Below are 23,565 nucleotides of genomic sequence, written 5' to 3' on the forward strand. Positions count from 1 at the left end.
GCAGTCAGTGAAGGTCTCTTCACCACATAGAGGGTCTGTCCCAACAGTCAGTGAAGGTGTTTACATCACATAGAGGGTCTGTCCCCGCAGTCGTTGAAGGTGTTTTCACCACATAGAGGGTCTATCCCCGCAGTCATTGAAGGTGTTTACATCACATAAAGGGTCCATCTCATCAGTCTTTGAAGATGTTTACATCACATAGAGGGTCGGTCCCAGCAGTCGATGAAGGTTTTTCACCACATAGAGGGTCGGTCCCAGCAGTCAGTGAAGGTGTTTTCACTACATAGAGGGTCGGTGCCAGCAGTCTGTGAAGGTGTTTTCACCACATAGAGGGTCGGTCCCCGTAGTCGGTGAAGGTGTTTTCACCACATAGAGGGTCGGTCCCAGCAGTCAGTGAAGGTGTTTTCGCCACATAGAGGGTCGGTCCCAGCAGTCGGTGAAGGTGTTTTCACCACATAGAGGTTCGGTCCCAGCAGTCGGTGAAGGTGTTTTCACCAAATAGAGGGTCTGTCCCAGCAGTCAGTGAAGGTGTTTTCACCACATAGAGGGTCTGTCCCCGCAGTCGGTGGAGGTGTTGTCACCACATAGAGGGTCTGTCCCCGCAGTCAGTGAAGGTGTTTACATCACATAGAAGGTCGATCCCAGCAGTCGGTGAAGGTGTTTTCACCACATAGAGGGTCGGTCCCCGCATGACATATATATAACGTTTGGGACATGTAAAGCTCAAACCAATTTACATTAATCTAGTTAGACTTTTCATGTAAGGGACATGGTTGTTTTTCATTTATTTATAAGTAGTTTGGGTTTTTTTTATACTTACATATTATTGTATCATTTGCATAGTTTCTACATACACTGAATTGGTGAAAATTCTTGTAGAACGTGCATTCATACGTTGTAGTTATGATGTACAGAAAAATCTATAATTGACAGCTTTGGAAAGTATGGTGAAGTATCTAAACAAATACAAAGCCAAGTGTTGTTTCCTGTATATCAGATATCTTGTAAAATGTATCATCGTTGATTATCAGCTTTGAAAGTAATGCTGTATAGTATAGAAGTTATAGCTTCGAAGGTTCATAAATATGAGACCCATAATATAGCACACATGTGTATGTCAGGTCTCAGGTTTTTCTGAAAGCTTGGCATATGTTCGTGTACCCAAACAAGATATACTGGTGGAAAACAGTTCATTTGCTTTAATGACTATCATGGGAAATAATAAATAAACGCACACAAAGAACGATTTTGCGACAGAACAATATATTGATATCCATGAAACTTGAATTCATCAGGCTGAGAATGGCGTGGGGTCAATTTTCAGTTCAGTGTGGGGTATAACCAACATTATGGGGCACTGGCCCAGTTGTCTCAGGCCTCAGTTGCGTCCTTTGAGCACACCAGAAACCTATGATTGTGGGTTCGAATCCCGGTTCGCCCCGATTATGTTTCTAGGTTTTTCTGCACCATACCCATCGCTATATGGCTGAAATATTGCCGATGTGATGTAAAATTTAACTCACTCACTGCACCATACCCGTGCTCGTGGGTTTCACCGAAGTAGTAAAGGTCTGAGATCTGCATCACTTCGGGCTTACCTCCCACATTAAGCTTACACGCCGTGATATATCTGGAATACTCACTCACTCACTCAACTCACTCACTCACTATAGCCACCATTAACACTGACACAAGCTTGACAGCCCCGTCTTATTGGCGACACAAGATGGTTTAGGGACTGCATGAAGGATATCATTCCAGATCTGGACTATCGTCGGTCGTAGTTTAACCAACGTCACCGGTTGGATTGGAAGTTGGCGTTCATCCTATACATGTTCGACATGGGTGACAGATCTGGCGAAACAGCAGGGAGTGTGGAGATGTGGTTCATGTTGTCGTATGCAAGGGTCTTGACGTCCATTGGTCTGAAGAAACGGGATGACGTCCTTTGATGTATAGTAATGCCTCCCCACACCATCACGCTCACACCACCGAGTGCAGACCACTTAACACACACGTTACCGTAACGTTCCGTCCCTCAAAATGACACCTCGATTCATCCGTTAAGATAACTAACCTCCAGTCCTGTAACCCAGAACCTCAGATGTTGTCTTGACCATGTCAGGCGTACAGTTCGATGATATGGCACCAAAACTGGACGTGCAGTGACGTTTCTCGTGGTTGGCCCCTGCTTTTTCAGTCGGTTGGTACTGACCCCAGAATGCCTGTACGGTGTTACGATGAACACCAAAACGCCTAACCACAATGTTGAGCATACAAGTTGCACGTGATCGTTCATTTTCAGATAGACTTGGGATAACGTTTACGATGTTTGGCCGTCAAAAAAGTTGGTTTTCACAGTTAAAACACTTCAACGATTTACTCTGTTTTTGAATCGACTCGGTCCCACGTGTACTGTGGTGTGTGATGAAATTCTCAGTCATGTGATTTTATGCATGCAATGACCGAGATGTACGTGCACTTTCAGGGTCATCAAGGGTAAGAATCACAAAAGTGTTTGTTCATGTGATTACCAGAGATACAACACGGGTAGCATTGTCCAATTTTTCACTCATTGGTCACAATCTCTATGTGACACCCCGAGTGATGTGACATTCGAGCGGCTCTGTTACAATGCATTTGTGCATATTCATTCATTCATTGTTATATTATGTTAATGTATCTTTTTCCCAAAGAAAACAACAATAATTCTTAAACACAATGCTATTTGGCTTTGATAGTGGGCTATTTCCTTAGTGACACCCGTCCCTGTATTATATAATTATACATTTTCCGAATAGCGTTATATTCAATTTACGAACAATACCTCAACGTGTTCGCAGGATCTATAAAGTCACTGAAACCCGGGCCGATACGAACATCGATGTTTAGAGGCGTGGACAAACTAAAACGGCGGACAGGATATTGCTGTTTCTCTGCCCCAACAGAACCATTGTGAAAGACAATAAAGTGAGTGTGTTTTTAAGAACATGCCAGTATTTCATGAGCTTCTGTGTCCCATACCTTAAGGATATAACGTCTGCACGTGGAGCCATCATTGTTCAGAACTAACTTTTTCCTGGTGAACGTCAAGTACAGGATTACGCACGTAGCCACTAGAGTCAGCATTCCACAAAGTGGGATCCGGCGTGCACCGCGATGTGCCATACCTTGGGGCATAGTGGGGACAGGATTTACTTAATAATAATCTGTTAACATCAAAAATATCTTTTTTGGTCAAGCATGTTTGTGAACCCCTTGCCTTCCTCCTGTAGATGTCTCGCTTGTAGCACTGTCTGTTTAGACGAAATTCAGCTGGCTCACTTTCGGCAATAGACATCCCAATACAGTACACACAAAACTAGGACAGCAGCACTGGTTCATGGAAATATTGTATTATTCCTGGTACCTGATCCACAATGTTTTCACAGTCACCTCCAAAGGTCATGACATGGTAGGAGACCATGTTATATGCATAATTTAAGAAATCTTTCAGAAAATGTTAACTTGAAGCTCTCCGTTGTGTTCATTCGTTTCAACACTGACATGGTTGGGAATTAAACACTGAATGTATTCCTCTGGTCTACAATGTGTCGATAAGGTTGTATTTGAAAAGTTTTCATGAAATCTTTAGTAATGTTTGAACATGATAAAGTCTTTGACGCATGTACGTTTGAAACATTCACAGTGGGTCACAGACTTGCTCATAGACATATTTTCTCTTCAAGTTTGAAGAATTTACGTTTTCCGTTCATTTTACTTATAATTCCGTACTTAAATATGCTAGTGATACCAGTCCAACATTTGTAAGTGTAAGATAGAAAACAGGTTAGTTGTCAGACCTTTGAAAATGTCTGTTAATTTGTTTTTAAAATTCAGTTTTCAGTAACTTGATCATTTCCCATTTCCAGTTGGCCAAATGAGGCTATTATAATGCCCTTTTAAAGCCTCAAAACGTGACCACCTGAATCAACTGAAACAACTGACAAGATCTGTGTAGTCGTCACTATGATAGTGGTGTTAGTCATCATTGAGGGATTCTGTTGGAGACAGATCATGCAAACGTATTCTGCTTTACTTTGAAGATTTCAACCGTTGTGGTGTTTAGTTTGGTTTAAGATGAACCCAATGGGCTCTCAAAATATGTTTGAAATTTTAATTTATAAGCGATTACAGCAGTTGAACGCTGGAATTTGAGGGGGAACTTATACCTCAAGTTACAATGTCATGATAAACAGTTTATTGTTACATAATTGGAATATTGATCAATTGGTAAAGCCAGAATGTCAATATCATCATAGTTATAACATATACACAGTTGATTGATATGATCACAGTAACATTTGATGTTGAGTATAGCTGAACTTATTACACTTAGTGGAGTTGATGATTGACTTACTCGTTGTTCTGTGACATTTCTGATTGCAGTAGCCCAGCCCAGTATCTCGTCAATCAGTAGCAGGAGCCATGGTAGGGCTACCTTTGTTAAAGAAGATGTAGTAGCTCTACGATTGCATAAAACTGGGGTGAACTGTCAAAGCCATTTGTCAGACTGCCTAATGACATGGAAAAAAATATACTGCCGTCTTATGCAGATATTCACCCTCAGATGAGATCCCACAGAAGACCCTTCGATTGGGGAAGTGTACTTTCTTATGCAGTACCTCGTGCTATCCCGGGGTGATGGTGTAACTATTTGCATATAATCTTCTGTGCATATACGAGGTATATATATCGACAATACACCAATAATGCATGGGTAGAATGTATCCAATGCTGTGTACAGGCCAGCTTCAGCACTTCCCATGTTCAATATCCGATTGACTTGTGTTTGAGTGTCTTGTTACCGATATAGTTCCTCGAGATAATTAAATTATATTATTTTCCGAATGCTTGATGGACAAACGTCTTCATTTCCCAGACTTGAGAACTTCCTTGTGTGCATGTATGCAAGGAGAGTGTATCTCTGTCCTCCAAGGTGACACACTTGTCCACCTCAACGTGGCGTATTGTCATCGCCTTCACAAAACAAAGGCAACGTGTTATTATTCCTAGAGCCATTCAGAAAAAAACATAAGTTAGAGAGAGCTGCGGATGGAAAGCATATTCCTATACTTCCTACTCTAACCATAGACATCACACAAGTACAGTGATGTAGTATCAATGGCTACACATGAAATAATTGTAACGCTTGAAGGTAATTATTCGTGTCTCCGGAAAAGATACAGTGGCAATATTGCTCAGGGCAGTGTTACACCATACCTGCCCACTGATGGAAAACATCCTATATCTGTGAGAATTCAGCTTATTATTTTGATGTAGTTACAAGGGTCACATTACATACCGGGGTGTATTGCCACTGTTGTCGCTTCAGTCCTTTCAAACACGCCTCTGACGTCACCATGCCGTCTTTCAATGTCAGACAGGACCACGTCTGATTGCCGTTCAAGACCTCTCCAAGCAGTCGGCCAGCATCCTCCATGTACCATACTTTCTAAAGGACAACGTTTTGTATCACAACTACTGAAGGACAACGCACATTCGCCAATTACCACTCCCCCTGAAAGGCAACGTACATACGCCAATTGCGCACCTTCTTCTACACGACAACACACGTACGTCATGTATCACTCATTTTAAAGGGAAACGCACAAACGCACATACTCTAATTACTACACTTACTGAACGACAACGCACATACACTAATTACTGCACCTTCTAAAGGGACACGCACTTACGCTAATTACTACACCTTCTGAAGAGCAAGCTACATACCCTAATTACTACACCTTCTAAAGAGCAAGGTACATACGATAATTACTACACCTTCTGAAGGGAAACACACTTACGCTAATTACTACATCTTCTAAAGAGCAAGGTACATACGCTAATTACTACACCTTCTAAAGAGCAAGGTACATACCCTAATTACTACACATTTCTGAAGGGAAACACACTTACGCTAATTACTACATCTTCTAAAGAGCAAGGTACATACGCTAATTACTACACCTTCTAAAGAGAAAGGTACATACCCTAATTACTACACATTTCTGAAGGCAAACACACTTACGCTAATTACTACATCTTCTAAAGAGCAAGGTACATACCCTAATTACTACACCTTCTAAAGAGCAAGGTACATACGATAATTACTACACATTTCTGAAGGGAAACACACTTACGTTAATTACTACATCTTGTAAAGAGCAAGGTACATACGATAATTACTACACCTTCTAAAGAGCAAGGTACATACCCTAATTACTACACCTTCTAAAGAGCAAGGTACATACGCCAATTACTACACCTTCTAAAGAGCAAGGTACATACGCTAATTACTACACCTTCTAAAGAGCAAGGTACATACGATAATTACTACACCTTCTGAAGGGAAACGCACTTACGCTAATTACTACATCTTCTGAAGAACAAGGTACATACCCTAATTACTACACCTACTAAAGAGCAAGGTACATACCCTAATTACTACACCTTCTAAAGAGCAAGGTACATACCCTAATTACTACATCTTCTGAAGGGAAACACACTTACGCTAATTACTACATCTTCTAAAGAGCAAGGTACATACGCTAATTACTACACCTTCTAAAGAGCAAGGTACATACCCTAATTACTACACCTTCTAAAGAGCAAGGTACATACGCTAATTACTACACCTTCTGAAGGGAAACGCACTCACGGTATTTACTACATCTCCTGAAGAACAAGGTACATATGCTAATTACTACACCTTCTAAAGAGCAAGGTACATACGCTAATTACTACACCTTCTGAAGAGCAAGGTACATACGATAATTACTACACCTTCTAAAGAGCAAGGTACATACGCTAATTACTACACCTTCTAAAGAGCAAGGTACATACCCTAATTACTACACCTTCTAAAGAGCAAGGTACATACCCTAATTACTACACCTTCTAAAGAGCAAGGTACATACGCTAATTACTACACCTTCTAAAGAGCAAGGTACATACGCTAATTACTACACCTTCTAAAGAGCAAGGTACATACCCTAATTACTACACCTACTAAAGAGCAAGGTACATACCCTAATTACTACACCTTCTAAAGAGCAAGGTACATACGCTAATTACTACACCTTCTGAAGGGAAACACACTTACGCTAATAACTACATCTTCTGAAGAACAAGGTACATACGCTAATTTCTACACCTTCTGAAGAGCAAGGTACATACGATAATTACTACACATTTCTGAAGGGAAACACACTTACGCTAATTACTACATCTTGTAAAGAGCAAGGTACATACGATAATTACTACACCTTCTAAAGAGCAAGGTACATACGCCAATTACTACATCTTCTGAAGAGCAAGGTACATACGATAATTACTACACCTTCTAAAGAGAAAGGTACATACGATAATTACTACACCTTCTGAAGGGAAACGCACTTACGCTAATTACTACATCTTCTGAAGAACAAGGTACATACGCTAATTACTACACCTTCTAAAGAGCAAGGTACATACGATAATTACTACACCTTCTGAAGGGAAACGCACTCACGCTAAATACTACACCCTCTGAAGGGAAACACACTTACGCTAATTACTACACCTTCTAAAGGGCAAAGCACATTACTACACCTTCTGAAGTGAATAATACCTGGTGTCTCATGAATCCCTCGCAGACCCCGACCAGGATTTCTGGCTTGGTAAAGGAATGTGCAAGGCAAACATTACTTTTTCGTTTATGGCGTATCTGAAAGATAAATTGTATTTCTACACATGTATTACACATCTCACGGGTAACATAAACAGTGAGATTGTGACATGCATTGTTACATGCGCTGTTAGACACTATGCTGTGACTAGGACCTGTCGTGGCCTATCATAATGTGAGTGAGTGAGTATTGTTTTACGCCAGGATTTGGCCTTCACACATTGTACGCAAGTGGGGAATCGAACCAAGGCCTTCAGCGTAACGAGCGAACGCTTTAACCACTAGCCTGCTCAACTGACCCGAGCACCTTTAGAACACAAAGAGGTAAGCCTATGTAATATTATGGAAATAGGACGGTACAGAACACGCATACTGTACAGTACCTCCTGCACATGGAGAGCATCAGTGGGAGCATGCAGATCTGTGGCCACGTTGTGCATGTACCAGTCAAAGTCGTGACACTTCAAACTTTCACGTAGCGATACTCTGTCAGAAACATCTCCAAAGTGTGGCTGTGGGCACAATGTGGGGTATGATTAGGATCCTAGGCATTGTTAATCCAGTTAACATCAGTTAACATTTAATTACTAACGCTGATACATGATGGTCAATAGGATTTCCGATGGGTATAGATTTATACGCTACAGAACAAAGGGAAACGGCCAACGTACTTTTAAAGGTTGAAGGATTTCAATTATTTTACGACTCTTCACGTATTTGACCAGGAACAAACACGCTGGTAACACCCTTATCTCCTGCATGTTTCAGGTTAACATAAAATACTGAATGAGTGAGTGAGTTAGGTTTCACGACGCTTTTAACAGTTTTCAAGTTATATCACGGCGTTAACATAAAATACAGCCGTTATAGTGAGACATATGCTTATATACATGGACATCCTAAGACGCTCACCATTTGATTATCTTCGATGAAATTGTTGAAAAAAAAGTATTTATACTGGTCCATCCAAACGTGGGCTACCCTCATTGCGTTCCTCGTGATGGTGTCATAGAAGTTGTGGTCCAGGTTTGGATTGATGTGTCTGAAGACATGCGCAATGCCTGAGCATGGCAAAACCTCGATGGAACCGTTACACATCCACACCTACAACAAACACACTCAATAGTACTGTTACACATCCACACCTACAACAAACACACTCATTAGTACTGTTACACATCCACACCTACAACAAACACACTCAATAGTGCTGTTACACATCTACACCTACAACAAACACACTCAATAGTACTGTTACACATCTACACCTACAACAAACACACTCAATAGTACTGTTACACATCTACACCTACAACAAACACACTCAATAGTACTGTTACACATCCACACCTACAACAAACACACTCAATAGTACTGTTACACATCTACACCTACAACAAACACACTCAATAGTACTGTTACACATCTACACCTACAACAAACACACTCAATAGTACTGTTACACATCCACACCTACAACAAACACACTCAATAGTAACGTTACACATCCACACCGACAACAAACACACTCATTAGTACTGTTACACATCCACACCTACAACAAACACACTCAACAGTACTGTTACACATCCACACCTACAACAAACACACTCAATAGTACTGTTACACATCCACACCTACAACAAGCACGCGCAATAGTACTGTTACACATCCACACCTACTGCAAACACACTCAATAGTACTGTTACACATCCACACCTACAACAAACACACTCAATAGTAGCGTTACACATCCACACCTACAACAAACACACTCAATAGTGACGTTACACATCCACACCTACAACAAGCACGCGCAATAGTACTGTTACACATCCACACCTACTGCAAACAGATTCAGTAGTACCAAAGTATATTCCACATCAAACACAATCTATGTTATTGTTTAGTTTCTATAATTTCTCCAGAGTATGGCTCTGGGAGTGAATCTGACGTTCGGTATGAGGAGAAAGTAGATGAGAAAGATTAAAGTCTAAAATACAAAGTGTATGGTACATGTTAATAAATAGTATTGAAAAAAAAATCAGGAATTGCTTTGATGAGTTTGTCATCATTTGTAATCCATAAGATAAACTAAACTCAACAAGCATGAAATACTCATATCCCCCGCCATGTCCGGTTGTGTGGAATGCATTAGCTCCTGTGAACTATTTTCACTGGACCTTTTTTGTAAATGGCCTAATTGCAGCACTCAAAGGTTATTACTGGTGTTGTTTTGCCTTCTGCAGTTTATGATAGAATGCGTAACTGTATTTGGTAATGAGTTGTGTTATTACTTAAACAAAAATCAGAGAAGTAAGGGAGTTTACTTACTTTACTTAGAGATCATTGAGAGTAGGGGTCACCATGAGATATACTGAGAAGTACAGCATCTATCATCTGTAGAAGACTGGAGTCCGGAATGCTACAGCACTGGCATGATCAGTAAACAACAACTCTAGTGTAGCTCCAAGGCAGTGAGTTTGAGAGTGAATGAATTGAGTCATTGTCCGCACATTAATGAAATCTTCAAGTTTCAGTTTTATTGCATGTTACCACCAAGCACTGTAATGAAGTATGCTGGTTCGGGTTCCACTTGTAAATTGTGTTTTCACAATAATTCAATATATACCTTGTCCAAGTTCCTTTGTCAAGTGGTATACATCTCAATTAGATATTTATGGTAACGGTTCTCGGACAACCCTGCTTATATATTTTTGTAGAATGTTTAAACGGTTTCCAAGTTATGCTCTTGCTAAGGAAACATTCGCAAAAACTCCTAAACTTCGTAGCGGGGAATAATAACCACGGCATGCAAATGGCTGCTGGAGAGATACGGGACATGCTGCCGCACAACTACACTGAAAGGCAAAAGAAACGTCACTTCTGAAAATACTGAAAAAAAACTTAACAGACACTAGTTTACCACTAGACCTATTTATATGCCAAGTTAGGTGAAGAAATATTGTACGGTTTTTAAGATCTGTAACAAGTCAAAGTCGTTGCCAGGGAAACTTGAATTATACATTTTCTTTCAAAATCCTAAAGTATCAAAAGGCACCAGTTTACCTTTAGACCTATTTATGTGCCAAGTCTGGTGAAGAAATATTGTACGGTTTTCATGATCTGCTCCAGAAACGAGCACCACCGCGATTTTCAGTCTAAGTCAAAGTTGTTGGCAAGGAAGCTCAAAAAATATTTTTTTCAAAAATCCCAAACTATCAAAAGGCACCAGTTTACCTCCAGACTTTCTCCGATGTCTTTACTTACATATATAAGCATTTGAAAATAAAGATATTTATATGATACATCCACATGACGTTTCTTTTGCCTTTCAGTGTACCATCAGAATACGGCCCGGCCTAAGGGACATGTGTGCAAGGGGTCATTGACTTACAGTAAATGCTTCAACAAACCTTATGACGGGTTGCCTTCTGACATGACCTTGATTTAAAACATTATTCGCAATAACTTTAGCAAACCGCACCTAAAATATTCGTGCCAAATACATCGCAACCGAATAACCGAAAAAAATTTTGTTTGTATCATTTCTAGCCACCATCAAACAAGGGCTGATACTTTCCTTGCTGTAGTACATCTCTCAGGTGCCTAAACACTTGATGGTTTCAAAACCAAACATGGCGAACAAATTCCAGCTGAACATAAACCTGCCCAATAAGAAGTTCAATCAAAACTTATTACTGTTCATGTTTTGAACATGAAACTTCTATGTACCTTAAACGAAAGTTCTGTGTTTTCGCTGCCCCAGGTCTTGAGGCCCGAGTCGTAGCCTCCTAGCTGGTCGAAGTATCGTCTGCTCATGGAGAAGATTCCGCCAGGCATTGTGGCGGATCTGGAAATTCAACATCAAATATGTCAGGGTCATGAGGCTGAGACCGAGGGAAGACATGAGGAAGAATCATTAATAATCATCGCGTACTGACGGCAATAATTTTAATTGTCTTCACTGAAGACTCTAAATGCAGGCAACATTTTGCCACGTGTTTATTCTGACAGAAGGTCGATTTGATTATTTTACCTGAAAGGGAAGTAACTCAGATCCATTAGAATTTTTTTTCTAAGTTATCTTCGTATGTATGATGATTATTAAGCCGAGGTGGAATTATTCATCTATGGAGTGTATCTATATATGTATCTCATGGACTAATTTGCACTACATCCACTTTTCGCGTTGTATATATCTGGTGAGTAAAGCTGTACCACGTCCATTGTCCCTGTGTTGTATATACCTGATGATGTCAACTGTACCACGTCCACTGTCCCTGTGTTGTTTATACCTGATGAGGTCAACTGTACCACGTTCATTGTCCCTGTGTTGTATATACCTGATGATGTCAACTGTACCACGTCCACTGTCCCTGTGTTGTATATACCTGATGAGGTCAACTGTACCACGTTCATTGTCCCTGTGTTGTATATACCTGATGATGTCAACTGTACCACGTCCACTGTCCCTGTGTTGTGTATACCTGATGAGGTCAGCTGTACCATGTCCACTGTCCCTGTGTTGTATATACCTGATGAGGTCAGCTGTACCACGTCCACTGTCCCTGTGTTGTATATACCTGATGAGGTCAGCTGTACCACGTCCACTGTCCCTGTGTTGTATATACCTGATGATGTCAACTGCACCACGTCCACTGTCCCTGTGTTGTACATACCTGATGATGTCAACTGTACCATGTCCACTGTCCCTGTGTTGTATATACCTGATGAGGTCGATGTACCACGTCCACTGTCCGTTCGTTGTGTATACCTGATGAGGTCAGCTGTACTACGTCCACTATCCCAGTGTTGTATATATCTGATGAGGTCAGCTGTACTACGTCCACTGTCCCTGTGTTGTATATATCTGATGAGGTCGATGTACCACGTCCACTGTCCCTGTGTTGTATATATCTGATGAGGTCAGCTGTACTACGTCCACTATCCCTGTGTTGTATATACCTGATGAGGTCAGCTGTACTACGTCCACTGTCCCTGTGTTGTATATACCTGATGAGGTCACTGTACTACTTCCTCTGTCCGTTCGTTGTGTATACCTGATGAGGTCAGCTGTACCACGTCCACTGTCCCTGTGTTGTATATACCTGATGAGGTCAACTGTACTACTTCCACTGTCCGTTCGTTGTGTATACCTGATGAGGTCAGCTGTACCACGTCCAATGTCCCTGTGATGTATATACCTGATGAGGTCAGCTGTACTACGTCCACTGTCCCTGTGTTGCACATACCTGATGAGGTCTACTGCTTTACCTCCACTGTCCCTGTGTTGTATATACCTGATGAGGTCAGCTGTACCACGTCCACTGTCCCTGTGTTGTATATACCTGATGAGGTCAGCTGTACCACGTCCACTGTCCCTGTGTTGTATATACCTGATGAGGTCAGCTGTACCACGTCCACTGTCCCTGTGTTGTATATACCTGATGAGGTCAGCTGTACCACGTCCACTGTCCCTGTGTTGTATATACCTGATGAGGTCAGCTGTACCACGTCCACTGTCCCTGTGTTGTATATACCTGATGGGATCCGCCGCACTAAGTCTGCTGTCCCTGTTTTGTACATACCTGATGGGATCGGCTGCACTAAGTCTGCTTTTCAGGACGTGACCAGGAGCTCTGTAAGGGAAGTAACTCAGATCCATCCAGTGAAACAAACCTCTTGTTCCAATCTGTACCTCCTCGATGCTGAAGTCCACGTAGTTGATGATGTGGACAATTGGGTATGTGACATGGTGGTCGCTGACTCGAAGACGGCTCAACATCGGTTGCAGCCAATCTGATCACGATAACAGCATTTGTCAAATCTGGACACACATGTAGTAAACCCCATATCGGTTTTTCCGTCAAATAGCAATAACACATATCAACGACCAACGAAGGGCCGACCAATGACTGTCGGAATTACCATGTGCCCCTTTATTTCAACATTCGTTCAATACCTTATTTCTTATGAAATTATACCATGAATCGACACAGGACGTTAGACATGTCTTCTCAATCTCATTGTATTAAGATAAGAGTTAAAGTCCATTTAACGCAATTATTTCCTCCTTGCATACACGCCACGTTTGATTCGACGAACTAAGACCTATATCTTCCTGAATGTCCCTTCTTTTCATACCAGCAACTACATATCCCCAACTGTCATACACACCACTACATGTCCCCACCTTATATACATACCACTACCTGTCCCCACCCTTCATACACTCCACTAGATGTCCCCACCTTTCATACACTCCACTAGATGTCCCCACCTTTCATACACTCCACTACCTCCCCAAACTTACATACACACCGCTACATGTCCCCAACTTTCATACACACCACTACATGTCCCCAACTTTCATACACACCACTACATGTCCCCAACTTTCATACACACCACTTTATGTCCCCAACTTTCATACACACCACTACATGTCCCCAACTTTCATACACACCAATAGATGTCCCCAACTTTCATACACACCAATACCTGCCCCCACCTTTCATACACACCACTACATGTCCCCACATTAAATACACACGACTACATTTCACCACCTTTCATACACTCCACTACCTGTCCCCACCTTGAATACACTCCATTACATTTCCCCACCTTTCATACACACCACTACATATCCCCACCTTCCATACACTCCACTACCTGTCCAAAACTTGAATACACTCCACTACATTTCCCCACCTTTCATACACTCCACTACCTGTCCCAACCTTTCATACACACCACTACATATCCCCAACTTTCATACACACCAATACCTGTCCCCACCTTTCATGTACACCACTACATGTCCCCACCTTTAATACACACCTCTACCTGTCCCCACCTTTCATACACACCACTACATGTCCCCACCTTCCATACACACCAATACCTGTCCCCACCTTTCATACACACCAATACCTGTCCCCACCTTTCATACACACCAATACCTGTCCCCACCTTTCATACACACCAATACCTGTCCCCACCTTTCATACACTCCACTACCTGTAACCCACCCTTCATGCACTCCACTAGATGTCCCCGACTTTCATACGCTCCACTACCTGCCCCCACCTTTCATACACACGACTACCTTTCACAAACTTTAATACACACCACTACATTTTCCCCACCTTAGATACACTCCACTACCTGTCCCCATCTTTCATACACACCGCTACATGTCCCCAACATAAATACACACCACTACATTTCCCCACCTTATATACACTCCACTACATATCCCCTCCTTTCCTACACACCTCAACATGTCCCCAACTTAGATACACACCACTACATGTCCCCAACTTTTATACACTCCACTACATTTCCCCACCTTTGATACACACCAATTGATGTCCCCAACTTTCATACACTCCACTACATATCCCCTACTTAGATAGACACCAGTACATGTCCCCAACTTTCATAAAAACCACAACCTGTCCCCGACCTTTATACACTCCACTACATATCCCCACCTTTCATAAAAACCAGTACATATCCCCACCTTTCATACACACCACTACATGTCCCCAACTTAAATACACACCACTACATTTCCCCACCTTGAATACACTTCACTACATGTCCCCACCTTAAATACACTCCACTATATTTCCCCACCTTGAATACACTTCACTACATGTCCCCACCTTTCATACACACCTCTACATGTCCCCACCTTAGATACACATCACTACATGTCCCCAAGTTTTATACACACCACTACATATCCCCACCTTAAATACACTCGACTACATATCCCCACCTTTCATACACACCACTACAAGTCCCCACATTAGATACACTCCTCTAGATGTCTCCAACTTCCATACACTCCACTACATATCCCCACCTTAGATACGCACCACTACATGTCCCCAACTTTCATACACACCAATAGATGTCCCCATCTTTCATACACACCACTACATGTCCCCAACATAAATACACACCACTACATTTCCCCACCTTATATACACTCCACTACATATCTCCTCCTTTCCTACACACCTCTACATGTCCCCACCTTAGATACACACCACTACATGTCCCCACCTTTCATACACTTAACTACATATCCCCACCTTAGATACACACTACTACATGTCCCGAACTTTCATACACTTCACTACACATCCCCACCTTAGATACACACCACTACATGTCCCCACCTTTCATACACTCAACTACACATCCCCACCTTAGATACACACCACTACCTGTCCCAAACTTTTATACACTCAACTACATATCCCCACCTTTCATACACACCACTACATGTCCCCAACTTTCATACACTCCACTACATTTCCCCACCTTTCATACACTCGACTATATGCCCCTACCTTTCATACACTCCACTACATTTCCCCACCTTTCATACACTCGACTATATGCCCCTACCTTTCATACACTCCACTACATTTCCCCACCTTTCATACACTCGACCACATGCCCCCACCTTTCAGACACTCCACTACATTTCCCCACCTTTCATACACTCGACCACATGCCCCTACCTTTCATACACTCCACTACATTTCCCCACCTTTCATACACTCGACCATATGCCCCTATCTTTCATACACTCCACTACATTTCTCCACCTTTCATACACTCGACTATATGCCCCTACCTTTCATACACTCCACTACATTTCCCCACCTTTCATACACTCGACCACATGCCCCTATCTTTCATACACTCCACTACATTTCCCCACCTTTCATACACTCGACAACATGCCCCTACCTTTCATACACTCCACGTGTGAGTCAAGGAAGGTGAGGACGGGGGCAGTAGCGGCGGCCACGCCCAGTAGTCGGGCCCCTATCAAGCCCACTCTAGAGGAGGCCCTCACTAGCTTCACCTTGGGCAGCGGGCGAAGGTACTCCTCCAGCGAGGAACCCAGTGACGCTAGGGACGGGAGAATAGCGCGATTATTAGTGACAAAAAATATCCTATTCTATGCACACACATATATACATACATACAAGTCAATCCATCCTAAAATCAGTAAAGGAATAGTAATAACAGTTTAATGCATATTTGCTTGCTTTTTTGGACCACGGATAGATAAAGCATACGTCCGTGTTGGACCCATATTGATGCCGAGTTGGAACAGCTCCTCAACAAGCTATGCTGGACGTAACAGCCGGCTACATGGATATCGGTGTCAGGCTCCGTAACGAGGGTGATTGCGAATCATCATACCCCGACGCATTGAAAGTTGCTGGGATGAGACGTTAAAACGAAGGAGCACCGTGTTTGAAAACATGTATTGATTTCAATGAACTAAGTCTGACATGGGCTCACGGTGGTCAGAGGCATCGTCCACGAGGATGACTTCTTGTAGGAGATGTTGTGGTGTATTGTCGAGGACGCTGAACACTGTCCTGATGAGAGTGGACCAAGCCTCGTTGTGGAAGCAGATGATGATGCTGGTGGCGGGCAGGTCGTCTGGGTACACTATCCCCCGGCACCTGTCGGGAGAAGCAATGGCGGTAGTATCATCACATACGCGTCGTTCTTCAGTAAGATTTAGTACTGGAGTTGTCATGATGACGCATCAGCTGAATGTGAGAGGGGAGCCCAAGCTGATGCTCATGTTTGACGTTTTGTCACTTTGGTGGAAATCATGGGCAAGAATATGGTTTTGACCAAAGATTATACAATCAGGAAGAGGTTTACAACCCATGACATATGGATCGTGGCACGATGCAGGCAGACAACCCTGAAGACTGTATGACGATGCCTCAGACAATTCAGAGGACCACGACACCATAAGGAACAGAGATAAGACTTGATAGGGAATGGGACATGTATTTATTTGTTATTTGTTTATTTGTTTATTTGAACATTATTTGTTAGAAATGTGACAAAACTTGGGGGGTCAGCAATATATGATACAGTCCTAAGATGAATCTCACCCCCAACACCACCACCCCGCCCCCACACCACCCCTTTATTATGACCAGTCTAAGTCCCTCAGTAGGGTTCTCCCTTCACCCCGACACAGGTGAAAACAAACCATGCCAGTGGGGAACACAGTCACACGCTGTTGAGTTAAATGTATGGAGGCACTCCTGGCCGCCATGTCAGTACTTCACCAGCAGTGTAGAGACGTACATGCTCGGCCGGAAGTCCGGTGTTCGACGGCGGAGGGAAATCATGTCGCTGACATATTCATTAAAACCATGCTTCTCATATCCTTCCGCAATCTTCGCCCTCTGTCCATCAGTGAGCACTGAATGGTTGATAGTTACCGCATTGCCCAGTTCTCCTAGAGGCAAATGTTGAGGTTATAATTAAAGCTCAACTCCAATATTGATTTCACTGTGAAGAATTAGGTACTTCTCTCACTCGCATCCCTAGCAGTAGCACCGAACATTCATAAAAACTCAAATATTAAATATATCAAAATGTTAAATTCCATGTACGTTAAGATCTGGCGTAGCTTTATAAAAGTCATTGACCACCACTTACCGGGAGCGTCAGACGGGCGTTGTGCTTCCAGTTGGTCCAGTTTCTCCCTCACAAGTGCCTCTAGTGCTGCTTCAATGTCACTCGGCTCTGATACAGTTGTAGATAGTGTATCTAATGCAGTGTAATGTACATTGTTGTGTGATTCAATACTTGGATAATGTTCACTGACGATGACAACTTGTATCAATACAAGGAAGCACAGAGCGGCCATGAAGTACAACACCTTGAAGTAGAAGGGGCACCGCTGGGGCATCTTCTTCGCAGCGACAATCCGATTGGCGACCTCACCGCTGTACGTGGGCAGGTGTTATCACAGGTTCCCGGGCAGTGCTGCCAGTTTGTTTCCGTAACGTCACTGTGTTAATATTTATATAATTATCATACCTACATTCAACAGGGGACAAAATCAAGGTGGGAAATGGTGTTTGCACATTATACGTCTACACACTGCAGCTGAATATCTGTGCATATCGAATGTTACAACCGCTAAATATGTGTAATTTGACGCTGAAAACGTCCGCTCGCTGCCACCGTCACCAATCGTGGCGTTACATTATTGGGCGTACCCATCTCAACACAGCGAGGGTGGTGGAGTAGCCTGGTGGTTAAGTGTTCGCTCGTCACACCGACGACCCGGTTCGATCAACCACCTGGGCACAACGTGTGAGCCCATGTCTGATCCCCGCTGTGATATTGCTGGAATATTGCTAAACGCGGCATAAAATCTTACTCATACGCTCACTCACTCACTATACAGTGATATCTCGATCCCTAGAACTCAATGACCGTGTCACGCACTGCAATAAATCCCCTACCACGTGAACTGGTCGCTGACTCTATCAGTGTTGTCTCACCTTTATAGCATCCAGGGACGGACTCTTTTCCCCCTCTATTTCGATTAAAATGTTTTGTATCACGTCTTCGTTCAGTATCTATTTGGAACATAAATGCTTAATTTTGGCATTAGCTAGAACATATAAACAAACACTTTTATTTAGAGCATTTAAGACAAGGGCACTATGAATACCCTAGGTGGAACTGTATTGTATATAACTGAGTTACCGTGTGCTAGCCTCATGGGATGCCCACCCGTGAAGATCCGGGGTAGAATAGGTCTTCGGCATCTCATGCTTGCCATAAAATGGAACTATGCTTGTCGTAAGAGGCGACTAATGGTTTCGGGTGGTCAGGCTCGCTGACTTGGTTGATGCATGTATCCGTATCCCAATTGCGTGGGTCGATGCTCATGATCTCAATCACTGGATTGTCTGGTCCAGATTCATTATTAACAGACCGCTGTCATATAGCTGGAATCTTGCAAAGTGCGGCGTTAAACAACAAACAAATCATGGGATACCACTGTAAATAAATTCTGGATTTGATGAAGGACATAATTATTGTTCTATTACTATATAATATTATGTTACATTTTACTGACATAGTCTAGCACATATTGTCCCCGGTGTAAACAGGAAGACATATGTCCCTGCCTTTCACGCAATCCTCTCGAGTCCCCACGTTTCATACACTCCACGACACGTCCCAAGTTTCATACACTCCACGACATGTCCCTACCTTTCATACACTCCACGACACGCCCCTACCTTTCATACACTCCACGACACGTCCCTACCTTTCATACACTCCACGACACGTCCCTACCTTTCATACACTCCACGACACGTCCCTACCTTTCATACACTCCACGACACGTCCCTACCTTTCATACACTCCACGACACGTCCCTACCTTTCATACACTCCACGACACGTCCCTACCTTTCATACACTCCACCACATGTGTGTCCCTTCACAGTCCGGGCGTTCCTCCTATCGCTTACATGTCCACCATTACATACATAAAAGATATCGGCAAATGAACTGTCCAATGAACTTTACTAACCCTGCCATTGCATTTAGGAAACACGGAAACTGTGCTTGTCAGTACATCGAGTTGACATGGGCTTAATGTCGTAATCCTCGAGTGAATCTCCAGGTAGCGAAGGAAACGTGACTTTTACGGGATAGTACACTTCCTCTGTTTAACGCCCGCTGAAATTGTATACAGTACTTCCCTGCTGTAGTGAGGAGGTCAGGTGTTATGACTACAAGAGAAAACAGTTTTTTCCCACTCGTGAGGTCAGGCTTTATTCCCATGTGTAATGGATGCACACACTCCTACAACATCCACTGTGCCCAGGTGTTCCACAGTTGTCAGCACTATGCATGTTCAGCGCTAGCCGCAAAATGCGGGAAGGTTATGTTCACGGTTTGTTGAAAATCTACCAGTAAGAAAAGTACAAATGTTTATTCGATTGATACCAGGACATTTATCCAAAGTATAAGCGTTCACTTTAACATGGCTGCACTCGTATTTAGTGGACGATAGCAACTAGAATGTCCGCAGCATTTACTCTTTTCCCGGTCTGACTGTAGTATGGTGGGACACGCTTTGACTAAACGTGTTCATGGTTTAAGAAATGTTTCATTGCCGGTTTGTGTTCATATGTATTAACCACACAAAAACTTTGACGGCGTTTTTGCAACGTTCCTTAAGAACGTTACTGTAGGATGACGTCTACGCTATGTAATAATAAAAGTGAATGTATATTTACAGCGTGGTACATTAGCTATTGTCCGTCAAACAGTCAACAACTCTGTAATAACATCTAGGTCCATGGTGTCTTACCTGCATGATCGCCATTCCATTGAAAACATCCCCAGACGTCACGAGACTCTCGTTTTCCACCGGTTGTGTTTACCTGAACTAAGTTAAAATGAGCTTATGTCGTGATTAGTGTACACTTGATCTGAAAAAACTAAGCCAAAGATGATTTTGGAGGGGGGAGTGGGCGTTTTGCCATACTTGCATGTATGATTATTTGTTTTGAATGAAATAACATACACATTAAATGGTTTGGGGCGTGTTTTGATGTTTGGTCCTGTCGTGGAATTTAGACCAATGCATCTTGATTTATTGCATTTAGTGTGAAATTCGAATGGGAATTATTAATATTACGTTCTTGGTTTTTGTCTTAAGACCTTTCCACAACATACTTTTACAGTTTCGCGCATGTCCTAAAAATCCGCTGAGATTATATATCTGAATGTTTTGAATTCGATCACAGCATATTAACCTTATTTGTTTTAAGACAAACAATACGAACATATGTCTATAGAAAATGTGCAAAAGAATCGCATGTTGTGGCAGTATATCAATATCGCAACAATATCCCGCCGGATTTCAACCAGTGTACCTATGTACGACGTGTTGGTTGAACCATTCAACTACCGTACCTATGTACGACGTGTTGGTTGAACCATTAAACCCGCGTATCTATGCAGGATGTGTTGGTTGAACCATTCAACTACCGTACCTATGTACGACGTGTTGGTTAAACCATTCAACCACCGTACCTATGTACGACGTGTTGGTTAAACCATTCAACTACCGTACCTATGTACGACGTGTTGGTTAAACCATTCAACCACCGTACCTATGTACGACGTGTTGGTTGAACCATTAAACCCGCGTATCTATGCAGGATGTGTTGGTTGAACCATTCAACCACCGTCTCTATGCAGGATGTGTTGGTTAAACCATTCAACCACCGTACCTATGTACGACGTGTTGGTTAAACCATTCAACCACCGTACCTATGCACGACGTGTTGGTTAAACCATTCAACTACCGTACCTATGTACGACGTGTTGGTTAAACCATTCAACCACCGTACCTATGTACGACGTGTTGGTTAAACCATTAAACCCGCGTATCTATGCAGGATGTGTTGGTTGAACCATTCAACTACCGTACCTATGTACGACGTGTTGGTTAAACCATTCAACTACCGTACCTATGTACGACGTGTTGGTTAAACCATTCAACTACCGTACCTATGTACGACGTGTTGGTTAAACCATTCAACTACCGTACCTATGTACGACGTGTTGGTTGAACCATTCAACTACCGTACCTATGTACGACGTGTTGGTTGAACCATTCAACTACCGTCTCTATGCAGGATGTGTTGGTTGAACCATTCAACTACCGTACCTATGTACGACGTGTTGGTTAAACCATTCAACCACCGTATCTATGCAGGATGTGTTGGTTGAACAATTCAAGTACCGTACCTATGTACGACGTGTTGGTTGAACCATTCAACTACCGTACCTATGTACGACGTGTTGGTTGAACCATTCAACTACCGTACCTATGTACGACGTGTTGGTTGAACCATTCAACTACCGTACCTATGTACGACGTGTTGGTTGAACCATTAAACCCGCGTATCTATGCAGGATGTGTTGGTTGAACCATTCAACTACCGTACCTATGTACGACGTGTTGGTTAAACCATTAAACCCGCGTATCTATGCAGGATGTGTTGGTTGAACCATTCAACTACCGTACCTATGTACGACGTGTTGGTTAAACCATTAAACCCGCGTATCTATGCAGGATGTGTTGGTTGAACCATTCAACCACCGTCTCTGTGCAGGATGTGTTGGTTGAACCATTCAACTACCGTACCTATGTACGACGTGTTGGTTGAACCATTCAACCACCGTATCTGTGCAGGATGTCGAGTGTGAACCATTCAACTACCGTAACTGTGCAGGATGTGGTGGGGGAACCATTCAACTACCGTAACTGTGCAGGATGTCGTGGGGGAACCATTCAACCACCGTTTCTATGTAGGATGTGGTGGGTGAACCATTCAACCACCGTATCTGTGCAGGATGTGGGGTGTGAAACATTCAACTACCATATCTATGCAGGATGTTATGGGTGGACCATTCAACTACCGTAACTGTGCAGGATATGGTGGGGGAACCATTCAACCACCGTAACTGTGCAGGATGTCCTGGGGGAACCATTCAATCACAGTTTCTATGCAGGATGAGGTGGGTGGGCCATTCAACTACCGTATCTATGTAGGATGTGGTGGGTTAACCATTCAACCAACGTATCTGTGCAGGATGTGGGGTGTGAAACATTCAACTACCGTATCTATGTAGGATGTTATGGGTGGACCATTCAACTACCGTATCTGTGTAGGATGTGGTGGGTGGACCATTCAACTACCGTATCTATGTAGGATGTGGTGGGTAGACCATTCAACTACCATATCTATGCAGGATGTGGTGGGTGGACCATTCAACCACCGTATCTGTGCAGGATGTGGGGTGTGAACCAATCAACCACCGTATCTATATAGGATGTGGGGTGTGAACCATTCAACTACCGTATCTATTTCGGATGTGGTGAACCATTCAGCCACTGTAACTGTGCAGGATGTGAGATGTGAACCATTCAACTACCGTATCTATGCAGGA

The 23,565-nt window shown here is 42.8% G+C and overlaps 1 protein-coding gene across 1 annotated transcript; it reads right to left on the minus strand.

The window, feature by feature from the left end:
• Positions 1-4,278: 4,278 nt before the first annotated feature.
• Positions 4,279-18,476, minus strand: LOC139473367 (polypeptide N-acetylgalactosaminyltransferase 13-like). Its single transcript, XM_071255913.1, has 11 exons — positions 18,224-18,476; positions 17,867-18,020; positions 17,054-17,220; positions 16,490-16,654; positions 13,303-13,513; positions 11,447-11,564; positions 8,624-8,815; positions 8,095-8,223; positions 7,655-7,750; positions 5,345-5,494; positions 4,279-5,019 (listed from the first exon to the last, which is right to left on the minus strand). The coding sequence occupies exons 1-11, from the start codon at positions 18,474-18,476 to the stop codon at positions 4,879-4,881; spliced, it is 1,776 nt and encodes a 591-aa protein (XP_071112014.1). The 3' UTR covers positions 4,279-4,878.
• Between the last annotated feature and the right edge of the window lie 5,089 nt (positions 18,477-23,565).

The sequence above is a fragment of the Haliotis cracherodii genome, unplaced genomic scaffold (assembly GCF_022045235.1).
Source record: "Haliotis cracherodii isolate W230 unplaced genomic scaffold, xgHalCrac1.p SCAF_28, whole genome shotgun sequence".
NCBI classification, from domain to species: domain Eukaryota; kingdom Metazoa; phylum Mollusca; class Gastropoda; order Lepetellida; family Haliotidae; genus Haliotis; species Haliotis cracherodii.